We start from the raw sequence: 25997 nt of genomic DNA, 5'->3' as shown, positions 1-25997 counted from the left end.
TGCGTCCATGTGTATAAATATTCATGCTTCAGATAGCATCGGAGGCACAACACTGCAGCAACAGGATAGGGAGGAAACACGGTAGTTAACAGCTTCAGGGAGTTAATTTTTAAATGTTAAACATTAAGCGGACGAAGTAGTACAACCACTCATATTGTTTCCACTCCAGTCGTACCATTTTGCCACCTTCGTGAAGAAACACGCGCGCAGTCAAGAGAAGGTAAGTGAGGAAACAACTACATTAGAACATTATAGAACAATTAGCTGAAGCTAGTCGATTTTTGTAAGATATCAAGCTAATAATTGATTTGGATTGTGCGTTATTGTCTATGACTTTTTGGTTAGGAGAAAGATGATGGTCAGGTACCACTGAATAGATAAGCTTTTGTCATGAGTAGTCCGAAGGCTAAGTGTAAACCGGTTAAAATGAGTCTTTAAGTCTTACTCCGATGTAATGGAAGCGCCATAGCTCCAAAAGGGTTCAGCGGGGCCTGATGTTTTTCTTTGGTTGCATGAAGCAAGTACAATTAAGATGTTTTGCCTTGAGAGCTGCTGTAGCCTACTTTATGAAAGCTTGAAATTAGTTCTTCAATCAATTTCAGTTAAACATTCTTAAAATTTAGATTGATTTAGCAAGCCATACATTTGCATTTTCTCTCTCTCTCTCTCTCTCTCTCTCTCTCTCTCTCTCTCTCTCTCTCTCTCTCTCTCTCTCTCTCTCTCTCTCTCTCTCTCTCTCTCTTTCTCCCCCCCCCCCCCCCCTCTCTCTCTCTCTCTCTCTATATATATATATATATATATATATATGTATATATATATATCTATCTGTGTGACTGAATCATTCAATAACAAGACAGCAATAATAACTGTCAGGTAAAATATAAACTGTGTTTATGTGCTCATGTTGTGGTCACAGGCCAGCTACAGAGAACCATGGAGGAGAGAGGAGTTATCACAGCACTCACTGTAAGATAACCTGATTAGACCACCAGCACAGGATACAAACATAACATGACTGTATATTGTGCCATTGTACATTGTCAGCATGAGCTGTGTGTCTGTAAATGAGCTAGTTGTTTGAGATAGTGTTGTCTTTGTCATTGGACAGTTGGCATTCCTCCAAGTGCTTGCACCAAGTTCAGCTGCCAACGTCAAGATAGGAGTCCCTGAGAACTACGACGGAATCTTCCCTTGGTACCTGGCCAAGGTAAGGAGGGTAGGAAGGAGGGGGGGAAGGTAGAAGGACGGAGCATAGGAAAGAGGGGATTAGAAGTATGGGGGGAGGGGAGGAAAAGAGAAGGTAGGAGGGTAGAAGGGAGAGAGTAGGAGGAAAGATGGTAGTATGAGTGAGGAGAGAGGCTAAGAGGGAAAAGGGGAAGGTGGGTAGAAATGTCTACCTGATGGCCATGGGTGGATTAATGAACGTGCCTACCGGGCCCAGGCCCATGGGGCCAAGGCGGGCCCTAAGCAAGAGTCTCTGTCGCTGAACAGCTTTTATGAGCCTTTATGTGAACCCTGTATTGTTCAGATACAGGTGAATTTATTTATAGTTATTGTTCTGCTGGCCTTGAGTGTTCCTGTGCTGTAAATCCTGTTGAGATGCAGGTGACTGTCATACTATGCAGTTGTCGTTAAATATGTGCCCACTGTAAATCCTTTTGAGGTAGGCTACAGGTGAATTTAGTTTGTTACTTTGGGGGGGAGGGGGTATTTTATGTGTCCGTGCCCAGGAGCCCATTATCTCTTAATCCGCCCCCCTGAGGTGTGGTGAGGTGGGTTTAAAGGGTCCTTCTTGATGGAATTATACTTTCTTTTTACATCATGACAGTAAAGGTCTGAGAGTTGGTTTTGGGTTGTGTGGTGCTGTTGGTTTTGGTTGCTTACTTGATTAGATTTTCTTGCTTATATATATATAGAAAGTACCAGGTATACTGCTGTTAAAATGACATAAAATTATTCAGGGCTGACTATAATTATGAAGCTGGTGAGTTGTTCTCATCACTAGACTAAAATGACTACCTTGCTCTCTGCTTGTCAAGCCTGCCTAAGTGACGGCAGCTATTCACTCTGCACTCAGCAGTCGGCTTCCACAGCAGAGGGGCTTTGACTGGTAATTGAGGCAATTTGAGGCCTGTTTGAAGACGTGTCTCTCCTCAGTCACTGAACCGTGCTTTACGTCAACCACCAGTGCTGGGCGTCAAACGCTACTTGTGGAAGTGAAATGGCGTAGGAAGGATAATTACCCATTTACCCCTGCACACAGACGCAGAACGGGTTGGACAGTTTTACTGGCTGGGTGGTGAGTCAGACACATTATGATTTCTTGTCACAGCTTCACCGTTTGACTGATGTGGAAACTTTTGTATCAAATTGTGGACATTGAATTCACAGAGCTTCTCAGAGTAATATGAATAGTGATTAGGAACCTTGTTCTGTATTACAGAAATAACATGAGGCACAGACCTGATCCATTTACATTTACATTTAGCAGACACTCTTATCCAGAGCGACTTACAGTAAGTACAGGGACATTCCCCCGAGGCAAGTAGGGTGAAGTGCCTTGCCCAAGGACACAACGTCAGTTGGCATGACCGGGAATCGAACTGGCAACCTTCAGATTACTAGCCCGATTCCCTCACCGCTCAACCACCTGACTCCCTGATCCTGGCTCTGTATTCGTATGCCCTTTGATTCACACAACCCCAATCTCCCTTCAGTGTTTTCCCGAATGTGGAAGAGTAATGCTTGCAGATTAGAGAGTAAATAAACAGCAGGTTAATCTGTCAGCACCTGCAAGCGGTAGTGGTCCATAGTGAGGCATCACATCACCAGGGCTTATCCCCTTGTCAGCCACCAACATAGACCTGTCACACACAGCCTCTATATAGATCTCAGGGCAGAGGGGGCTAAAGTTAGCCTGCCGGCATGTTCATAAGCAATCTTTAGCAAAAACCAGAATAACCCTAGCGTCCACCCTAAGCCAGAAGTGAGGGGGTCTGTGTGTATGTGTGTGTTGGGGGGGGGTGGGGGAGGTTGAGGAGACAGGTGCTGCCATGTCTGCCGAGGAGGGCACGCTATGTAGACTGACGATGTGCTACAAATCATGCTGTCTGCTGAGTCGCAACATGAGAATCGCTTGTCATGCATTCCATCTGGTCACTCCTCATGAGCAAGCCTCAGTCAAGCTCAGACCTAACACCTAAACAGTGGCCTACGTCAGATAGAGGTTCACATGGACAGGCCTACCTGGTAGAAAATACTGTGCAGCTTTACCTGTACCAGTACCTTCAGGTTGATCTTCTCTCACAGAGTAACTGCAGGTTTCTCTTTAACTAACCTGCTGTACTCTGTAGAGTGAACACACTCATGTCATAGTCAAACTGTCACTAAAGCACATAGTTTCAAAATACTCAGGGGTCTAGATCTGGGCAGGGAAAAATGTCAGTATTCACATTTTGGAAACTGTCAAACAATAGCAATGTTTCCTCACTTCATAAATTATGTAAGTAAGATTAAAAAAGGCATTATTTATTTTAGATTCAATAAAGAATTCTTCATGGTTTGGTGTTATAGGGTTTATGGTTACAATAGCCTGAATGAGGCTAGATCTCCTCTCCTTCACTCTCTTCCTCTTCTCTGTCCCTCTCTTCTCCTTCCTTTCCTTGTCCCTCTACCACCTACTCCTCTCCACTCCTCCTCCTAACTTGTCTTCTCTTTACACTTCCTTTCCTCTCCTCCTCTGGTCCTTCCCTCCCCTGTTACCCACCTCTCCTCCTCTCCTGGTACCCAGCTGCCCAACCTGCCAGCGGTCTACAGCGATCTGCAGGTGTCGGGGGATGACGAGAGCATCTTTGGTGTGGAGGCTGGTTTCCTGTATGCTCTCAAACCCCTGGACAGAGAAAAGCAGCCATCCTACTCTCTACAGGTGGGAAACACCAACACTGAAACATAACAAGGAAAAAGTGTGGTTTCATTACTTCCATGTGTCATTTATTGGAAGACAACATCGTTTTAAACCCAAAGCCTTGGGTTTTTGTTTGTCATTAGATATTTGCGGTGACAGTGTTAACAATGACATGAACAGAGATAATGATTGTGTGTGTGTGTGTGCCTGTACGTGTCTTATAGGTGTCTTTCACATCATCGGTGCACCCTGAGAGCTTTAACGTGGAGGTGTGTGTGATCGATAAGAACGACAACGTCCCCTCATTCATAGAGGGGAGCATGAGAGGCAGCGTGCAGCTCGGCCTTCTGAAAGGTGACGTTCTGTGTGTGCGTGTGTGCGTGTGTGGTTAACTGTGGGGGATGTTCTGCGTCACAAGGATGACGCGTGACCTTGTACTGTATATCTGTGTAATATGCTTTCGCATAGGAGACTCAGTGCTCAGGATATATCTGTTAGAGGCTGTTAGGAACATATGTGTGTGTGTGTCTGTGGATAGAAACATCCCAATGTAATTGTTATTGATCGTTCAATCGATATGTTGTGTGTGTGTGCGTGTGTGTGTAGGGATCCCCTTCATGCAGGTTGGGGCGTCAGACCGTGACGACAGGAACACGGCCCACGCAGAGCTCAGGTTCAGCCTGATGGACCAGACCCCCAGGATCCCCTCCCCTCACATGTTCTTCATTGACTCTGTCTCTGGAGAGGTCTCCCTCACCGAGGACGGTCAGCACGCACGCACGCACACACACACACACACACACACATACACACACACATACAAAAACATCAACCGCACAGGCACGTTCCTGAGGCGTCTATGGGTTTGTGAGTAGGAGCATCTACGCTGGACCCAGAGATGTGTGGCCGCTACAAGCTGTCCGTCATAGTGAAGGACATGGCGGGCCGGGCCAAGGCCTTCTCTTCCTCTGGCCTGGTCACTGTCGAGGTGACAGGAAACAGCTGGGCATCGCCCGACCCCGTACGTCTGCAGGAGAACCTCCCCGGACCCTACCCCATCCCCATCTCCAAGGTAACCATCCTCCCGGTATCTTGTTGTTATGTCTCCTGGTGTGAGGGTAAATACCAACGCAAGCTGACTAAGGTCGGCCGTCTGTGTGTGTTTTCTGAAATTTACCTTGATATTCAACATTTATAACCACAGAAACGGGACCATTGTTTCATCACCAGAGGGAAAAAGAGAGGGAAAAGAAAGAGTGAGAAAAAGATGGGGAGAAAGGGACAGACGCAGCGATTGGGAAAGAGAGTGAGAGATAAAATAGATAAATAGGAGAGATGGAGAATGTGAAGAAAGAGTGAGAGAGTGGGCTGAGGGAGAGATATTCATCAGTAGTGTGCATGTTGGTGTGTGACACCAGAGTCATAAAGGGACAATAGAGACTACAAACTGGGAGTGAAGGAGTGATTCTCACCGACCACTTCTGAATATGACTCGTCGGATTCTCTCTCGTTTTTCCTCTTCCCCCTCTTTCTCTCATCCTCCTCCTCTCATTCCACTCCTCCCTTCTTTCGCCTGCTCCATCCGCCCACAAAAAATGTGTGGACACAGAATGTGGGCAGATAAAATCTTCTTCCCATTTTTTCCAGATTTCTATTAACATCTCTGTCTGAAGCTGTTTCTTCTGTCTGCCATGACACTCACATCATCTGAGACTCATCAGCTTGTTTTGGAGCTGACTATTCTATTAGTTAATTTTCTTTTTCTGTCTTCAACAGTTCTCTCTTTTTCTCCCTATCTGTCTCATCTTGACTTTCGGCCTTTCCCCTGAGTGTGATTAGGAGGGATTATTTTAAATCTAAATGTTCCTTTTAAGAAATAAGCATATTAGCAGCAAGCAGAATATTACAGTGTGGTGTTTTAATATTGTAGTAGTGGTGTGGTAGTTCAAGAAGTGAAGTATAGTGGTAGAATTGGATTACTGGGGCAGTGGTGTAGTGGTGTCGTTGTCGTTTTTAAGTTGTGTCGTGATTGTATTGTTGTTGTAGTGTAGTTGTGGTATTGTAGCGGTTGTGTAGTAGTTTTTTCATACAGTCCTAATCACAACCATAATATAACCATCACTTCACCAAAGCTCTAATTCACTCTCTAGGTGTTGTTATAACAGAAAGCGTTATTATTTTTAAGTACTGAGCCCTCAGCCCTCTCTGTTGTTCTATTTCCATGTCCTGCCTGTCTCCTGTCATAATAGACGTCCTGTCCTCTAACCCCTGGATGGAGATCAGAGCAGCCTTCCCATCCACACAACCTCTGTAGCAGGGCTGTGGTCTGGCTCCAGCACACCCTGGAAGATAGGGCAGACGCCCCCAGGTCAGGCAGGGCAACATGTGAAAAAAAATAGATATCACACACAATCACACACATGCCACCTGACAGTGAGATAGATCCTTTGCTGACAGAGAACTTCGTGGATGACATCATTGTTGTCTCTTTCTAGAGGATCTGTGTTTACACACATGGACATGTTGAGGACACACACTGCCTGGTGTCTGAGAAGGGAAAGCAGGGGAGAGGAGAGGGGAGATGAGAGACAGGGATCTCTCCTTGTTGGGTGCTGGTCCCTAAGGACCTTTCTTGTCCTCGTCTCTGCTCTCATCTCCCAGTGGAAAATCCCTCCCTCCCCTCAGACTGCCGGGGGTGTATGCGTGTGTGTATGTGTGTGCGTGTGTTAGGGCTGGTGTCTGGCCCACATCAGAGCCGGTCCATTAGCTCCTTCATCCATCATGTGCTCTGCTCCGGGACTTCCCAGCTTCTCAAACAGCTGCCTGCTCTCCCATGGCCTCACAGTGTGGGTGTGTTGTATGCATGTGTGTGCGTTTGCACGTGTGTGCGTATGTGTGTCTGGCTCAACAGAAGCTATTTCTTTCTTGTCTTTTTGAACTCGGTCACTTATTTGTACACTTTTTTTGTGTGTGTGCGTGTGTGTGCAGGTGAAGTGGAGTGGCAGTCTTGTAGAGTACAGCCTGGAGGGCGAGTTTCCAGAGATGCTGTTCACCATCAGCAGAGAGGGGGTGATCTTCCTCAACGCTCCTCTGGATAGAGAGACCCAGGACCAGGTAGGGCCTCCAACCTGACTTGTCTGCCAGACATGAGGTCAGATGTCTTTTTGCAGCTCCTTGATGCTCTATAGTACTGTATGATTACAAACAAAAAGTTTGGAACCTTAGAACCGTAACAGTAGGATTGTCCAGTGATACATCCAGTGAATAGGTATTAGTTGACCTCAGTGTTGCATCTGACTTCAGACATGAGCAAAGAGGAAATGATGATGATGATGATGACTGATTAAGCTCATGATGTCTTACCTTCCCTCTATACCCCTGCCAAAGTGTTAGACTATGAGTAGGTCTGGATGAGTTCAACACTAATGAGGACGTCTGCCTGGTTGAGATGGCCTGGTCCCTGTTTACTGGAGGTGGCTGGCATAGCATCCCATTCATTGATGAGTGTTAGGTGACACCCTAGTGTGGTGTTGAGCTGAAAGTAACCTGTTTGAGATGAAAGTACAAAATCCCACTTGTGACACACACACGTACACACACACAAACACACACCCATACCTCATGTAGTCAAGCCTGTCAATTACAGTAATATGCCTGTCACGTAGCATGGATTCCCAAGAGTCAACCCACCCCCCCATCACACACACTTACACGCACGCACACAGGATGGGTCCATGTTGACAGGCAACAGGTTCATGTTTCAAAATCAGGTAGCAAACTGAGGTGATGTGATTGCAACAGGAGAAATAAGGATGAGGGGAGGGAGAGAGGGAGGGAGGAAGAAAAGGAGGGAGGAAGGGTTTTTAGATGGTTGTTAGCGAGCTGTAATGTTGCATCACGTTTCATCTCCTAAATGCAGGACTGAACAGCCTCTCTCAGCTACCTCTCCCGACCAAATTGACAGTTCTAAAACTGGATCAATTAGTTCTGGTAATGAGTTTCATTGATTGTGTTTTTAGCTCAAATGTATGCTGTCATGTGTGTGTGCGTGTTTGTTTGTCTTGTGCAATGCATGTGTGTGTGTGTGTGTGTGTGTGTGTGTGTGCGTGTTCAGTTCCAGATCAGTATTGTGGTGGAACGACCAGACGGCCGGGAGATAGCCAAACCAGTGGAGCTGCGGGTCATGGTGGGGGATGCCAACGACAACAGACCCACCTTTCCCCAGACCCAGTACCACACCGTGGTCAAGGAGCTGGCCCCGCGTGGTAACCCTCACCCTCTCTTCCTTTCACCCTCTCTCGCACCTGCATTTTGCTCTGTTCTTTCTCCATTCTACCTCATCCTCTCATCTTCCCCTCCTCTTCTCCTGCTCTTCTCTTCCTTTCTCCTGGCCTGTCCTCTCCTCCTACTGCTCCTACTTTCCAACATTATGTAATCTATGGGGTTACTACAACCACCGGATGTCAGTCTAGATCCCAGAGGATAGCTTTTTCCCAGAAGAAGAAGGAGGAAATAGGACTTCATGGTTCCCAGATGAGGATCTGAAGAAAAACATGTTTGTTTGTATGTTTCCACACAGCTACTCTAATCTGTCAGGACTGCCATTTCACTCTCCCCCTTCCTCGTCAATTCCTTCCTCTCAATCTCCCCAATTCATTTCTCCATCTACCCTCTCTCTCCCCATCCTTCCCTCTCTCTCTCCTGCCGACCTCGCTCCCAGGGACGGAGATCCTGACGGTTCAGGCGGCTGATAACGACGACCCAAAGACGGACAATGTCAGGATCTTCTACCGCCTGGTGGGCCAGGTCCCTGAGAGCCCGCGCGCTCTCTTCAGGGTGGACCGGGACTCCGGGGTCATCTCTGTCCAGGCTGACAGCATGGAGGGCACCGCTCCCCAGTACACACTCACCATCACTGCTGAGGATGCCAAGGGTGACTACTTACTATACCCATCCCATTAAAGTGCTAACTATATTACATAACCACTGCTAACTTTACGACCAAACTGCTAACTTTACCCAGTCTAACTATATGCGACTATTTGTTAACACTTCAAAATGTCAGGACCACTAAGTATACGCACTCTTTCTGTTTATTTGTCATCTCACCCACTCACCCCTTGAGGAAAGAGATAGAGATTTTGAATGATAAAGCTAGAAACAGAAGACTCAGAGTCAGAGAGTGAGACAGGTGATCAGGTGAGGTCAGCAGTGTGTCATATAGGACGGGATGAGGATTGCTGGAGGGCAGTGATTGGTCCAGGACAGCATCATAGATGTCACAGGTTCACATCCTACGGGGATCTACAGCTGCACTGCTGAAATTCCAAAATACTTCCATGAAGGATTTCCCAGCTACATCTCACACGTCTTGTGGTGATGTCATATCCAGGTCTGAACAGTTCCTGTACGGTTGTCGTGATGGTGCAGGATGAGAACAACAACCCGCCTGTCTTCTCTCAGCATGAGGTATACACAAACACACATACACACACCTCACGTTTACCTCACATACATAATTACCAAAATTCTTTGAGAGGAGTCGGAAGGAGAGAGTGGGCGGGAGGAAAGGAGTGAGATGGAGCAGGAGGATGGAGGAGTAGTAATGAATCTCTCTGAGCTGCTCTGAGGGGGGTGGGTTCTGTTCAATCACAGCATAATCTCAGGTTGTACTCTGCCTTTGTGCTCCAAATAAAATTGACAGTGCTGTTTGTTAATCTGATCAGGCCTGGAGCACTTATGTTAGAATTCAATTGATATCCCATGGAAGGATCAGCCATGAGGAGGGCAAGCCAGGCTGGCCAGTTCAAGCCAGGCCAGGCACACAGCTGGCTGAATTGCAAGGAACACACAACCTTCTAGAATCATGTGCAGGGCAACATTTTAGAAAGAGAGGTTCTAGAATCCAGTAACCTAGAACAGTGTTATCAGTACCACTCCTACCCAACAACCCTTTGGACCCTTTGCACGCCTCTCAAACACCATCTTTCAACCAGATCCCCCTCACACACACACACACACACACTCTCTCTCTTTCTTTTCTCTCTCTCTCTCTCTCTCTCTCTCTCTCTCTCTCTCTCTCTCTCTCTCTCTCTCTCTCTCTCTCTCTCTCTCTCTCTCTCTCTCTCTCTCTCTCTCTCTCTCTCTCTCTCTTTCTCACACACACACACACACACGCACACACACACACACACTGAAGTGGAAAAACCTCTCGAGTAGGTCATGTTAGAGTGTGTCAGTTTTTTCCGTTGATGGATGAAGAGGTGGTGGGATGGAGCCGCTGGGAGGGGGGTGGTGATGGAGGGGGGTGGGGAGGAGAGGAGGCTGTAGCTGATGTGTGCAGCTGACTGGTGACAGGGCTGGGAACAGAGAGCCCATGTCCCTTCGACAGCTGGGAGAGAGTGACCAGAGGCCAGGTCGCTCGGCTATGACAACAAGCCTGTCCAACACACTGATAGGAGAGTGTTTGACCAAACACAGCTTGGGATGTAGGGGACATCGAGAAATACACACACACAAAGATGCACACAGATCACTGAAACATGCACATATTGGCACACACTGACAGACACAGATTTTTTATAAAAACATTTACACATGACTGCATGCAACCCCCCCCCCCAACTCTCAGTACGGCCCCTTCCACATGTCGGAGGATGCTCCTGTGGGTGCCACGGTAACAGCGGTGTCGGCGTGGGATGCAGACGAACGTGGTGGGGACAGCTGGCAGGTGGACTACCGACTGGAGTCTGGTAACGAGGAGGACGCCTTCTCTCTCCTCACAGACACACAGACCAACGAGGTCTCTCTCATCCTCTCCAAGGTAGCTCCTCTCCACTCCCCTCCCTTCCCCTACCCTGCAATCCCCTCTCCTCCTACCCTCTCCTCTCAGGATTATATTATACAGTTTTAGTCAGGATTCAGCCAGATCGCCATCTCCCCCTCTGACTTTCACACACACACATTGATATTTCAACTGCATGTGTCTAAAAAATAAGCTATGACAGTAGAACATTTTAGTCTGAAATAATCTAGTCTATCTCCAGGGCGCTTTGCCCTTTGCTTCCCCTAATCCAGCCCCCTCCCTCACAAACACACAGACACCTCATCTGACTCATGCTGGAATGGAATGGAGGGATGGTGGGCGTGTCTCTGAAAGTGGGACAGCTGGAGCTGGGGCAGAGAGGCTGTTGTAGAGAAGCTAGGGAGGAGAGGCTGGGGCTGGGGCAGAGAGGCTGCTGTAGAGAAGCTAGAGAGGAGAGGCTGGGGCTGGGGCAGACAGTTCAGGACAGAAAGGGGAGTTGGGGATGAGGCAGAAAAGTTGGGGCAAAGAGATAGGGCCAGAGGCTAAGAGGCTACGACCGAGAGGTTGGATCCTGCGGCAGAGAGACTGGGGCTGGGGCAGAGGGCAAGTCATAGTGGCTAGATTCTGGGGCAGGGAGGCTGGGGATGTGGCAGAGAGGCTGGGACAGAGAGGTTGGGGCTCGCTGACAAACTAACACAGCAACATCAGTCCATAGAAACATTGTTGTGCATGTTCATATATGCTGAAGATGCTGGATGTGTGGACCGATCAGATAAAGACATCCATCCATCCATTTATTAATTAATTCATGTATTTTTATTACAGGTATCTTAACAGAGCTGATTTTACAATAAACCTAGCTTTGAGAATGGTTGATGGAAGATGATGTTAGGGTTTGAGCGAGGTTTGAGCCCATGCTGTGCTGGCACATGCCAGGGCCTGGTGCACAGCTTTACAGAACGGCCGGCCTCGTGCTCGGAGCCAGGTGTCCCCTCTGACTCTCCCCCCAAGATAAGCCTGCTGAACAGCGGGAATAAATACATACACCGCTCACAGGCATTTGCACACACACACAAACACACACTGTTTGGGTTTATGATCCTGCTGGACAGAGCGTTCTGTCTCTGAGCCACCAGCCTCTAGTCCCCAGGCTATGACAGCAGGTCACATAGTAGTGCTATGGAAACAATCATGGCTGGAGGAAAGTGAGACCACGTAAACAAGGTGTTTGGTTTCGTTGAACATAGTTGTCCAGCGGTCGATCATTAATACAGCTAATGCATCAAGGGATGTGTCCTCTTCTAGTTTCTGGAAATAAACCTGCTCTTCATTTACAGTCAGTTTACTAAATCACCACCTGGTTTACCACCACCACCCCTACCCCAAGGTCTTCACTTACAGTTATCAAATTAAATTTAGCTTCCCATAGTTCTGTTCTGTTGGTTTTGTAATTTCCAGTCAGCCATCTCCATTAATCACTCTACCTGCCAGCTCTGCTCTTACTTCCCAGCAGCAGGACAGTGTCTGTCACCCCCACCCTCACCCCGAGGAACACAAACACCCTCACACTCCACTCCACACCCCCCTCAACACAGATGCACCAACAGCAAACCACCCCTGCCTCCTAACAACACAGTCACCCCTATACCTCCCACTGCCGCCCCCTAACAACACAGTCACCCCTATACCTCCCACTGCCGCCCCCTAACAACACAGCCACCCCTATACCTCCCACTGCCGCCCCCTAACAACACAGCCACCCCTATACCTCCCACTGCCGCCCCCTAACAACACAGCCACCCCTATACCTCCCACTGCTGCCCCCTAACAACACAGTCACCCCTATACCTCCCACTGCCGCCCCCTAACAACACAGTCACCCCTATACCTCCCACTGCCGCCCCCTAACAACACAGTCACCCCTATACCTCCCACTGCCGCCCCCTAACAACACAGTCACCCCTATACCTCCCACTGCCGCCCCCTAACAACACAGCCACCCCTATACCTCCCACTGCCGCCCCCTAACAACACAGTCACCCCTATACCTCCCACTGCCGCCCCCTAACAACACAGTCACCCCTATACCTCCCACTGCCGCCCCCTAACAACACAGTCACCCCTATACCTCCCACTGCCACCCCCTAACAACACAGCCACCCCTATACCTCCCACCCCCTCCCCAGGACTCTTGGCCAGACCTCAGACTGGCTCTCCAATTCCCAGCACACAGGACCACATCCTGGCTGAACAGTCCTAAAACCCAGCTGGTGCCTCAGGTGGCTGTGTAGACATAGTAACAGTCTACTGTCTGCACTCTACTGTCTGGTAACATATCAGGGGCCTTGTTGTTTCTTCCTGGCTGTGGCAAAAGTTAGAATGGCAGTTGTAAGAAAAAGGAATCTGCAGTTTTCCGGTAAAGCAGCTGTTCTTTTCTCTGGTGGCTTCCAAGGACATGTGTCTCTCCACATCCCTCCTCCAGTAGGGACTGAAAGAGTTGGATGTGCGTGTGTGTGCATTTGTCTGAGAACAGAAATAGGTTTGAAGGTTTCTGGGAAGTGACGATCATGCTCCTTGATGAGATATTTCCATAGCGATGGTTCCTGTGCATCTCAGCAGTGTTCAAGCTCCACCCCAGAGTCACACTGGGTCTCCAGAGCTTCTCTAGGCTCAGATCCAGAATAAGCTCCACTCACTGACCTCCACATGATTTCCACATTGCAAAAAAGCTCTGAGCTGACACCAGTACAGTGGTCACTAGACAGCTCTGTCCAGCACTAGCCTTGAGCCTTTAGGGCCTTTATAATAACACTGTTTCTATAGTGATGTGTGTGTATGTGTGTGTAGGTGCTGGACTTTGAGCGGGAAAGTGAGTATATTCTGGTCATCAGTGCTCAGAACCCTGTTGCTCTGGTTCGCGGTCGCTATGGGCCCGCCTCCACGGCAACAGTCTCCATTTATGTGGATGACGTGAATGAGGGACCAATCCTGTCGCAGAGCCACTATGAGGTCAATGTCCGGGAGGGGGAAGAGCCAGGACGGGTTATCGCCACCATCAGAGGGTATGACCCTGACTCTCATCCAATCAGGTGAGGCTGGTACCGAGTTTTCCTCCTCTATTAGCCTCCCATTCATTTAAGAAATGTTCTGTATTTGAATATGAGCTGATCAGTGGACGTATGCATTGTGTGTGTGTGTGTTTGTGTCCAGGTACTCCTTGAGAGGGGATACTAAGCGTTATTTCTCCATTGGAAAGTACTCTGGGGAGCTGAAGACCGTCCAGGCTCTGGACCGTGAGGAGAACAGCACCTACACCATGGAGATCATTGCTGAGGATGGACGTAAGACAATGTTACAGATGTTACAGTGTCATACAGCATAGACCAAACAGATCCCTCCCTTCCAAACATGGTCATAGTACAGATTGAAAACAATATGATATGTGGTGGCCTCAAAAGAAAGTGATGCACAAACAAACAAAACCTAGTTTGTGCATCGGTATTTACAAAGTGAGTTTGATTATTAACTGGCTTTGTGATTGGTTGTGATACAGTAGAAATATAATTTTGATGGATTTTTTATGGAAGTGCCGACTGAACCAAAAACCTCACCACTCCCTACAGGTAACTCATCCCTCTCTGCCTCCACCTTGGTCACGGTCCAGATCCTGGATGTAAATGACAACAGCCCGGTCCTGGTGGGCGATTACTCATGGAAGTACCTGTGCACGCCACGCTGGGAAGAGCAGGCCCTGGTTCTGGCATCAAGGGACAGTGACACGCCACAGCACGGAGGCCGACTCAACTTCTCACTCCGAAGCGATGCCACCGTCAGGCGCAACTGGAAGCTCACGCCCATCAACGGTGAGCAATAGGAAATGTATTGCAGCCACAGAAATACACGGTGACCAAACACTAGCACACAGTATAGCCATAGAAACAGGTGACGCTCATTTCAACCTCACAGGAAGTCTATTCTTTATCAGGACAGACAATTGGCTGAGTCACGTCCATTAGTGTAAGTACATACACCTGTCAACACCAACCTGGTCACTCACAACGTCAGCATCCAGTAATACCATTCGTACGATTGGAGGAGAGGCAGTGATGCTGTCAGACTTCAAAGTGTAGTGATGTCACCAGACAGGATAAACAAATACTGACAAAGAACAAGTAAATCAAGAGCTAAGAGTATATGTCCAATACGTTTTTCATGTCAGAAGGACACAGGGCGTTACAGACAGATCTCTTTTGAATGGGCTGTTCTGTTCCTCTAAAAGCCCACTTGTGACCAAAATAGTATAATATCAGGCAAAAGAGCTCAGACAGACTGACATAAAGAACTCACCCCTCCTTTCCTTCCTCTCCTCTCCTCCCATCCTCTCCTCCCATCCTCTCCTCCCATCCTCTCCTCTTCTCTCCTTTGCTCTCCTCTCCTCCCACCCTCCCCTCCACTCATCTCCTGTCCTGTCCCCTCCCCTCCCCTCCTCTCCTCTCCTCTCCTCTTCTCTCCTTCTTGTGCATGTGTTTAGGCTGTAATCGTGGTAATAGTTCTCTTCCTGCCTCTCTAAGTGACAGTAATGGGTCAGATTGAGACTCCTTTGAGTGACTGAAACTGCATCAATGCTGTTTATCTAAGACAAACCCTTTTACCTTCTCTTTCTCCTCTTCCTCCTCATCTCCTCTCCCAGCGTCGCTGTTATTATTGGCAACCGTGGCGTCTACTGTAATTATATTTCCCCTCTAATTGGTGTGATGTCACCAGCTGGGTCCTCACCGGTAGAGGATCTAAAAAAGGATAGCTCCCAGCATGCATTGTATTGCAGCTGTAAGGGTACTGGCAGTAATAGCTGCAGTTATAGACCTCCCAAGGTGCACCTCCTCTCCGCCAACCTCCACTACCCTCTGGATGGATGAGTCTGTATGTGTGTCAGAGAGCACGTGTTTGCGTGCACACTCTGTGTTTGTTCTGCGTGTCTCCCTTCTTATTTGGTTGCGCCAAGACACGCTAGACTGGTGAATCAATCAGTTACAGTTATTTTAACGAGTGTTTGAGAACACCATCACACACTGACCTGTGTATCTGAGTTACCTCTCCTTCTCTCTGCAACATAGAGGTGGAGAGGCCACCGACGCTATGTGTTCTGCTTGTGGAATGTGACGTGTTGCTGTGTGGTCATGTCCCCTGTTTAGACACACACACCAACCTTTCCTTAAACACTCCATACTTGTCTCCGGAGATCTACACTGTCCCCTTCACCATCTCAGACAGTAGCTCCCCCCCCAGGAGCACCTTTATCAACCTGCCAGGTAACACACACGCACACACATTGTTACTCATACCTTATGCAGTCTGATCTCAACAGACTGACACAATGTCAGACAGGGTGGGCAACAGGTGTGGCTTATCCCTTACACGTACAGACAGACACCCACACAGTCTCATTCACAAAGATATACACAAGACGCACTCACACACACCTGCACGAGTGAGTTAAACTGACTCGGTGATTAGTGACCTTGTGCTACGGTCTCCATAGTAACAGTGTGTCTCTGTCTCTATAGTGACAGTGTGTCCTTGCAATGTCAGAGGGAACTGCAAGATGGCCACCAAGCAGCTGCAGGGTATGCCCACTATCCAGTCCACTGTGGGCATCCTGCTGGGCACCCTGGGGGTCATAGGTAAAGATCTAAGCATCACAGGTTACACCTGGAGACAATAAACGTGATCTAACTGTCAATTCCTTTTGTTGAATTCCAGGAACTATCTTGACTGTCGTTTTTGTGAGGCTGTCATACCAGAACCCCAAACCTCCCAGCACGACTAATCAGGAAAGGGTTCCCCTCAGGATCTCCCTGTAGCAGCGAGTGGAGGGGCCAGGGGAGGGAACAGCTCTGCTGTCCTCCTGGGTTGAGGTGATGTAGTCTAAGACCATGTTGCTAAGAAGAGTAGCCAATTGGATAGAGAGGTAATAAAAAATGTTTTACTTTCAGCAGATGTACTAGATTAACTACAGTAGATGAACAAAAGTCAATTTAGCCTCCTCCAGTTCTTTGTAGTAATATATACATATTTTATTACATAACTAGCCTGCAGAATTTGTTCTATAGGTAGCCAGAGCTTTCACCTGCTGTAGACTTTTATCTTCATTGTACGCTTCTAAGGATTTTGCGTTCCATGTTATTTATTTCTTGTAGCATTCATTAAACAATATAATGTTAATTCACTCATTAAATCTAATTAAAATAATAAAATGTATCTTCTGTAAATAAATATGGATGTTAAAAGCCTGTAATGTTGTTCCTCCTTAAACTATCTAATGTCGTTATAGGATCACACTGTAGTAAATCAGTTGTTAGTAGATTAGTCAGCAGGTGATTTGGTTATCAAGCTGCCGCTTCCATGTAGTCTCAGAAGATGGTGTGACCTTCCTCAGGTGGGCTTTTGCACTTTATCTGCTAGGACAATCCTATAGGCATATCCATACACATTTTAGATTTTTTTAATTGGAAGGTGCTTTTCCTCAAAGCAACATACAAATAGTGCATGTACTGTAGTTAATAAAGCAGATAACCAAGGACAAAAAGGGCACAGTATTTCTGGGATTAGTGCCAAAAGAAGGTCTGTATTTTAACCAGACCGGGGGTGGTGTGTGAAGGAGAAAAAGGAGTGTGTGAAGGAGAAAAAATAGTATATACCATATAGGAATGATAGCCATAGAGATACATATTCAGGGTTATTGGGAGCTCCATCAGCAGCAGTATAGGTGACCTGGCTGCTGTGACGACCTATTTACGCATACCACCTCGCTGGAGCAAGATATGCAATTTATAAATAGACATGGTTTCAGGCTATAAATAAACCAAATCTCGAATGCCTGCTATTTTAATGGCACTCAGATACAAACCAAACCCCTTCTATAATTTGTAATGAGATGTCAAGTTGATGCATTATCAAACTCAAGTCCCTCCCCTGGGCCTACCATCCACTCCCAAGCCAGGAATACACTGGGATTGGACATGCCAGTCCTAAAAAGTTGTCAACAAAATTGAGAGATTGTAATGGGCTTATTTTTATTTGTATTTAACAATAAACAAATAAAATATTAGTATATTCTACCCTAGTGTTTCCAATTGTATTCTAGAATATTCTATTCTGGCATATCCTGGCTAACATATCCTAGCATAGCACATACTTGCCAGGTGTATCCTAGCCTGGCGTATCCTAGTGTAGCTTTGGGCATGTTACCAGATGGAACGCTAATCTTCCAAGCTGAGCTGGTTGTGTAGCTGAGCATAAATCATCACATCATCATCGCATGGGCTCAGGCCTGCTAATGCTTTAGAAGGCATGTACTGTATCAGAACAACAAGGGAACAAGAAGCATTAGGGTTATCTAGACAGATCCGGATTTAGACTGCAGTCCAAATATAGACTTGGAAAAATCTCCCTCAACCTCATACTTGTGAACTGTCGAATTACTCTAAAGACAAACACACTGACCCTACAAATAACATGGCCTCACACTATTCAAGCACCAATATGTGGACTTAACCCTAGAGGTTCTGGTAACAAAAGGTTTACATCATCATTATAGTGTACTATGTAGAATAATTCAGTTTCAGTCCAGTCAAGGTCCCATAAATATGCCTATCAGAAAATCATTAGCAGGAGACCCTTCATATCTACAAGGTTCAGTCCTGATTAGAGCACCTTTTGACCTCCCAGCAGAGCTTCAGTTGTGTTTAGTTGAATGAGTAGTACCCACCCCCTGCATCGCCAGATCTAACAACACTCACCACATAGAACAGTTTTACTCACACTTGGAAGGAATTCAGCCTGCCACCTCCTCCTCCACCCGCTGAACGCTAGTTCTAAACACCTAATGAGAGAAATGTTTTCCTCCAGTGGCTTGATTAGTTGGATACAGCCATTGCCACTTATCCCCTCTACACCTCCTCTGTTGTCTCCTGAGTCCCTTCCAAGACTACAGGTTTGAGAGTGAAGGTCAAGTGACATTGCAGGAAGTGGCTTCTCTCTACCAGGGATCCTATCAGGGTCCAATCTGATGCATATTTAATAGCTTTCCTGTTTCCGTGGAGTAAGGGAGTAGCTATTTTACCCATATCCCAACCTCCTGAGATAATAAGTATTGGTTGGAACAATTTCCCATGCCAGAGAAATACTTTGGCACAATTACTAAATTTGTCTGTGCTGTTTTAAGCCAAAAGGGTTTGTAGGATCTTCACATCAGCTCCTGGTGTGACAAAGAAAGATCACAGTATTTAACAGTACGAAATATCTCTCCATAATTTCTTTATATTAATTTGTATTTGTTTATTGTTTCTTTAATGTTTGATTTCTAAATCTATAGAAACGTATTTTACTTTCTTATACTGCGCCATTTTATTTTTCAATAGGACACCAACACGTGTTGGTGTCCTAACCTCGTTCCACAGCTGCAATGTCTTCCACTCTACAGGGAATCAGCTGGAGGACTTTTGTAGCACAGAGAGACACAGCTGGATGACTTTATAGTATTGTGCAGAGGACCCAGGCTTCATACATAACAGAATGTTTATACATTCAGTGTGGCACTTTAAAAAGATTAGAACAAGAACAGAACACCTACTGTACAGAGCAAGGATTTCTGTGTGCTTTTGGCATTGTACGTTGTACCTTTGCGTCACTCACATGCTATTTGTAGTGTTGCTGAGGAGAACGCTGTTTGATTTAAATCACCATGGCTACAGACACATCCAACATTATAACAGATTTACTGAAAGATAGGTAAATGTGCCAGTTAATGGAACTCACACACATGCACACTCGGTCAAGCATACACATACATACACAAATGCAAGCAAGCACAAAACACAAAGTCCCTGGCTAATTAATTTGTCATTTGTAAAGGCAAATTATTGGTCTTGCATGAGTAAATCCTGCTGAGAAATCGGCTAAACCTAAAGCCTAGCTTCTCCATCTTAACCTAGCCCATCATTTTTAACTGAGCTTATCCATCTTAGTCACAAAAGCTGTTTGAATGATTGCTTTTGAATATTTAAAGCAATTAGGGCTAGTAGAAACTGACATTTATTGTTTACGGGTCTCATACTGTATATCATTCCAGCTGCCGATGACGTTAACCAACATTAAACAATTATCCACTAGTGGACCACAGAAAGAACATGAGTAACATTATTCTGTTCATGTGTTACACCCTGTGGGTGGGGGCGGCATGACGGGGTGGCAGGTCTTTTCAGAAGAGTGAATCAGCACCACTCAGATGAGGCAGGGTCAGACAATGGTTCCATCCAATCAAGCAGCTCCATCATGCTGCTAGGGAGCTTTCTCCAAGAGAACAAAAGAATCCGGGACAATCCAAAACCAGATGTGACTTTACACTGTCACAATCAATAGAAGAACCGAAAGACAAACTCAAACATACATAACACTCGCTGCTTGGTTCAAAATGATGACACATACACTCAAAGTGGGAGATATAGTGTGTCAAAATCATTTTCTAAGAGTCAATACAGTAATTCTTCTGATAGTCTTCTGGCTTCTATCCTCCTCTATTAGTTCCTATGGTAACAGAGATTAAAAAAAATGACAGAAAGAGAGAGTTACTTTTCTACAGTCTTCAACTCTCTATGCTACTGCTATTTTGTCATATTATTATTGTTAGACTCCTTGTTATATGTATATATTTGTTAAAATATACCTTCAATGTGGACTGCTTTGGCAATCCTGCTCAACCCGAACTGTCATGCCAATAAAGCATTCTGAACTGAACTGAGAGAGAGAGAGAGAGAGAGAGAGAGAGAGAGAGAGAGAGAGAGAGATTGAGAAAGAGCGAGCACTGATAGTTGTCAGTGGTAGAAGGATATGATTTTCATTAAACGATCCACAACTACAATGGGTTTAGCTAAAAAGAGGATGTGCCTTTTAAAATAGCTGTGAGTACTATTGCCCAACTGGCTCACCTCCTTCTTCCATTCCTCTCTCACTCCTTCATACCGTACTCTGAACTGAGAAGAGCAACAGTTATTCATTCTCCTCAACATGCCCCCCCCCCACACACACACTGACTGATTAACTGTGAAAGTAGAGTAACACCTCATGCTACCTAGGCAACACTACAGTCACAAGCTCATACATGCACTGGTAGAGGCACATAGCAACAGAAAGAGAGAGAGATACAGTAGAGAGAGAGAGGAGAAAAGAGACCAAGAGGCAGTTGTTTTATGTGACACACAACAAATGGCCTTGACTCACTTTTTCCATTTCTACACTGCCTTCACTTTGATGGTGTCTCCCCCTCACCCCTGACCCCTGTTCAACTGGTAGGCAACAGGAAACTATCTTTACTGTGAGTAACACAGGCTGTGAAGTACTGTTCACTGAAAGAGAGATGAAAGGACTATGAAATATCAGTTATTTAATTTTCATGACTCAGACTCAATACCGCAATACCGCAAAACACAAGTGTCATATTTTTTTACCAGACAGTTGGACTAGCATGTTAGCCTACGTCTAGCATGTTAGCCTATCATGTTGGCATTCATCTATTATGTTAGCCTGTGCCCAGCATGTTAGCCTCAGCCTAGCATGGCTAGCAAAGAGGTTAATCTGAGTGTTCGGTTTGATGAACGTCAGCAGCTGCCTTCTAAACTCCAGCAAATCCTTCTTTCTTCTCCATTGACCATGCCAGAATCTCCTTATATATACACACACACACACATTCACAGGTACAGTGCATATACACGCATTTGCAGTCACAATATAGTGTATGACATTAGCCATACAGAGGTTGTCTGGGAATCCTGAGATGTTAGCCAATCACAAACACCTTTGCAAAGTTGTTCTCACAGTGAACAAACAACTAGTGTCTTTTCTGACCAGCTCACACAGACTCACACTTCAAGCAAATGCAAACACACATACACAAACACACAACGGTCAGTTGACCTGTCAGACTGTTACCATGGACATAAAGCATCAACACAACATATCCTATAATACCCATGGTGTTTAGAGCTACGCTTGCTGGATACTCTTACCGCTTCGCTGGCTTAGAGGCTATACGTGTAACAGAAGGATCTGGTCGTCATAACTCACATCCACGCCCAACATGGCTGCCTTAGATGCATGCCTGGAGGTTGTTACTGCTTGTTTGTTTGTTCACTAACAACTGCAGCATTGACCTAAGGCTGGGCCTTGACCCATCTTTACTTGAGAGTCAGTTTTTATTAGTTATTCTTGTGTAGTATTTATGATAACAGTAGTCGTAATTATATAGTAATATTTAATTTCATAGTATTTATGTTGTAGTATTTTGGTCTATGGTGAGGGCAGTACCTCTGCCTGCCCTGGAGCTGCTGGGCCAGTCCATCTGGTCCTGACCCACGAGGGAGAGCCATAAATGCTGAGACCATGGAAAGAATCTGGGAGCAGATCACTACCGCCCCCAGAGCACAGCTCTTAGTGGACTTTAATGGACTTTAATGGAGGGTGGCAGGGTGAGTGGGGGGCTGGCGGCTGGATGGCTAGCTAGATAGTTGACTGACTAACTGAAGGGCAAACTGGACAGTTTAAAGTCTGGCTAGCCAGTCTGGCCAACTGATGACTGACTGATTGACTAACTTACTTAATTTACTAGCTGGCTGGTTCATTGGCTGACTGGCTGATTATCTCTATCTCTGTTTTACTTTGATGTTGCTTTCCAGTAACGGCAAAGCCAGGGCACCTTCAGACACGTGACCTAGTGAGTGGTGTTTAGGAGGCCCCGGAGTGGATCTGTCATCAGCAGGACATAAATACAGCTAAAGATAGGAGCCTTCTGGTCAGCCAGGCCACAAATACATACTCCCTGTTATAACGGGCAAGGAGGGTTGTGTGGGGTGGGAGGGGGGGACTATTTTAGACACCCAGGTCTTGGAAACTAGGGACTGGTCTTTATGAGGCATGACTGACCTGAGGGTGGTGGGCCAGAGAAGATAGGGGGAGGTGTGTCTGTGAGGGGGTGTAGGGAGTAGAAGAGAGTGTGTGTGTGTGTGTGTGTGAGAGAGAGAGAGAAACACAAAGGGAGTGAGAGATAGTGAGACGAAGTAGACAGACTAAAAGATCAAAAGGGAGGGAGGGAGAGCTATACATCAGGCCAGCGGTGGTGTTATGCAACCCTGTCAGAGAAGGCGGTGGGAGTGTTGATGTTGGGGATCAGGGGTCAACGCGTTGGCACGTTCTGGAGGGATCCTGAGCTTATGTGAATCTGGAACAGAACATGATCGTAGAACACACAGCTCTACGACACACTGTTGATAAACACTGAAAACTCTCAGAGAGGAAAGATAAAGAGAGGCTGGAGTCTGACTAGGATGGAAAGAAGGAGAAGACAGGGAAAGAGCAGAAGAGAAGAGCAGGAGAGAGAGAGGGAAAGAAGCAGGAGAGGCAGATGAAGCAATAACAGGAGAGGAAGAGTAGAGAGGAGAGCAAGTGAAAAGAGGAGGAGGACGAGAGGGGGAAAGCCCTTAGCAGGAGACATTCCCACCTCCATTTTAGAGATTAGACAGTATAGCCATCAAACGTGCTCACACAAACTTTACAGTCTTACAGATACAAACACACATTTTGTACGGCCTGCTATGGAATAAGCTCACATATAAAACCCACCATCAGAAATAAACTGTGACAGGGTACATTTCTGGAAAAGAGAGAGGGATATTTTGGGGATGGCCGGGTTTATTTTTTGGCAGGGTGATGGGCGATGGCCTGTCCAGGAGACAAGAGGGGAGAAAGAACGCTGTGAGTGGTGTTGTGTTGTTTGTATCCACGGCAACAGTGGCATGTCAGCTGATGCAGTGCAGATAGTGAGCAAGAGACGCTGGTCTTTAGAGATGGTCTCACTGCAGGGTGAGTGCATCGTGACTAACATGATTTAGAAGCAAAGACTGATTTTCCACTAGGGGTGTGTGCTTCTGAAAAAACATTAGACTTGGTGTGTAAACACTGTGTCCATCTAAGGGTTAGGTGTGCACATGATCAGACCTCGGTCTGCTTGTGTGTGTGTGGACTGTCATGACCTTAAGGTCAGAAAGTTGATATACACACAGATACACACACACTGACTGAAACATTGCATATGGGCAGTAGAAACAGTAGAAACATTAGCAGAAACTGATTATAAAAAAATATTTGAATCCAAAAACTCAAGAAACTTGAGATATGAATCTATTTCTGTCCGATTGCATATTTCTGACTGTTTCTATTTCTGGACGGCTGTATTTCTGGCTGTTTCTATTTCTGAGCTTTGGAGCTGTGTCTGGTTACACAGTGCATTGATTTGAGGCCTACTCCTTCCTGACTGATGTGCTAGCTCAGGTGTCCTGCGTCTGGATGCAATTGTCAGCTAGCTATCTTAGGCACTGTGATTTCACTGCAGGTTAAATATACCCTACACCTCAGTCCCCTTCATGCATCATTCATGAAGCTCTAAACAGCATACTCGACAGTTTGGATGACAACGGCGGGAAAGGCACACGCCCCCCGGGACGCGAAGCAGCATCAGAATGTCTGTATTACTTTTTATAACGCAGCACTAATCTGATATTCTGTTTTTCTCAGCGAACGCAGTCTGGGGAAATCTGACCTCTTCTGAGATTGGTGACCTTGGGTTGGGAAAGGTCAATTTGAAGACATACCCCAGGTTAACATTTTCTTAAAGTTGCTGAGATTTCCTCGAAAATTAATTACACATACAATACAAAAAACTAAAGGGTACATCTTTGTGGCATTTATTGTTCAAATGTCACCTACAAATGTCAACACTGTCCGGTTTGCGGTCAGTGCTACCCTTCATTGAAAGGAAATTCTTGAAAGGAATAGTTATTGCAATAACCACATTTCTAGGTTTCTAGTGTCACTGTGTAATGCAGTACTGTGTACATCTGTATCCTGTATTCAGGCTCAACAATGTGATATGGTCTTATATCCTAACAACATCACATTGTTGTTTCGAAATAAACTACACTCAATTAATTAAAAGTACACTGGACATTATGTTCCAGGTCCCTTATGCGAAGTATAGGCATGGAATTGACCTAAAAATGTGGCAGGATTACTCTGATTGGGACACAGGTTTCGAATTTTCTGCAGTCACTGCAGCCCTCTAGTGGAGATACGTAACACATGCTTGCTGGTGGGCTAGTGGGGATTTTTTATTAAGGAGTGATGTTGGTGAACAGTCCCTTTAAATAATCCTGACCATAACAACACAACTGGCCTGAAGTAAGGCAGGTGATACAGACGGAGTGTGTGGTTTTAGATGTGAGAGACAGTCAGGGAGTCTTTATAGTATATGAGGGTCCGTTTAGGAAATAATTCAGACTGTCCTTACACAAACACATATGAAACACATTCACATATGAACATTCACACGCATTCATACTACTGAATACTCACATCCACATACGTGAAATACTCGCATCGACACATGAAACGCATTTGCATGTGAAATGTTCCAACGCACATTCATCCTACTGAACATTTACATACACATCCATATACATACACAGACGCATGTGAAACACATTCACACATTCATATATATGAAACGCTCAAGTCTTATAAGGATGAGTAAGAAGCTTTGAGAATGTAAGAGTGTGAGAACATTTTCACTATATCCGAAAGGCATATCAGTATATCTGGAACTGAAAGTCAGTTCAGTATATTCGGAATACATTTCAGTATACCTATCCGGAAGTCAGTTCAGTAGTTTAGCAATCGTAGAGAAACAGGAGCAAAATAACTTTAAACTACCTTTCAACCAAACCATTTGTTTTTCAAACTTTCGAAACTTTTTTTCACACACAACACGACACAAAAAGTTTCTGTTTTAGAAAATATTATTGAATACATACACAGTGAAGGGAGAGGAGAGAGGAGAGAGGAGGAGTGGGGAGATGAGAACAGCCAATACAGAGTAAAGCAGAAGAGAGTACAATAGAATCTTCCAATGATCAGCAAGCGTATGCTTACAAAGCTGGTAAATGTAGCATCTAAGGTGGTTGGGGTACAGTTAGCCCAGTTGCAAGATATATATGATAAACAGGTTATGGGTAAGGCTCAACACATTTTTAACTGCCATGACCACCCACTGGTCGTGCCAGAGATTCCTTCATTCTTGTGGCTATTAGGAACCTAAATTCACTTGGCTGACATCTAGATATATATATTTTTTATATTATTTTTTTTCCTGCCAATGGCCATTTGATGGATTCATGTTGTAGG

The 25997-nt window shown here is 45.8% G+C and overlaps 1 protein-coding gene across 2 annotated transcripts; it reads left to right on the top strand.

Annotated features, from left to right (window-relative positions):
* The first annotated feature begins 61 nt into the window (after positions 1-61).
* Positions 62-16999, top strand: cdh16 (cadherin 16, KSP-cadherin). Of its 2 annotated transcripts, XM_062472004.1 has the most exons (18): positions 62-220; positions 917-966; positions 1109-1207; positions 3791-3925; positions 4129-4258; positions 4511-4669; positions 4780-4976; positions 6893-7018; positions 8019-8169; positions 8625-8837; positions 9297-9373; positions 10536-10727; positions 13557-13798; positions 13920-14050; positions 14333-14572; positions 15902-16018; positions 16274-16390; positions 16470-16999. In XM_062472004.1, exons 2-18 carry the CDS (start codon positions 934-936, stop codon positions 16568-16570), a joined length of 2460 nt encoding a protein of 819 aa, XP_062327988.1. In that variant the 5' UTR covers positions 62-220; positions 917-933; the 3' UTR covers positions 16571-16999. The 2 variants fall into 2 exon arrangements, with proteins under 2 accessions (XP_062327988.1, XP_062327989.1); XM_062472005.1 differs by lacking the exons at positions 62-220; positions 917-966; positions 1109-1207 and adding an exon at positions 2089-2299.
* The last annotated feature ends 8998 nt before the right edge of the window (positions 17000-25997 follow it).

Source organism: Osmerus eperlanus, chromosome 10 (genome assembly GCF_963692335.1).
Source record: "Osmerus eperlanus chromosome 10, fOsmEpe2.1, whole genome shotgun sequence".
In the NCBI taxonomy this organism is placed as follows: Eukaryota; Metazoa; Chordata; class Actinopteri; order Osmeriformes; family Osmeridae; genus Osmerus; species Osmerus eperlanus.
The sequence above is the reverse complement of the archived record's forward strand: the minus strand, read 5'-3'. Positions and strand labels throughout refer to the sequence as shown.

Bases quoted from the DNA above. Each gene is read 5' to 3' on its own strand.
- cdh16 (XM_062472004.1), top strand. From the start codon at position 934: ATGGAGGAGAGAGGAGTTATCACAGCACTCACT. The intron at 4,670-4,779 runs GTCAGCACGCAC...GTTTGTGAGTAG, and splicing joins GGTCTCCCTCACCGAGGACG to GAGCATCTACGCTGGACCCA. The intron at 14,051-14,332 runs GTAAGACAATGT...CACTCCCTACAG, and splicing joins GATCATTGCTGAGGATGGAC to GTAACTCATCCCTCTCTGCC.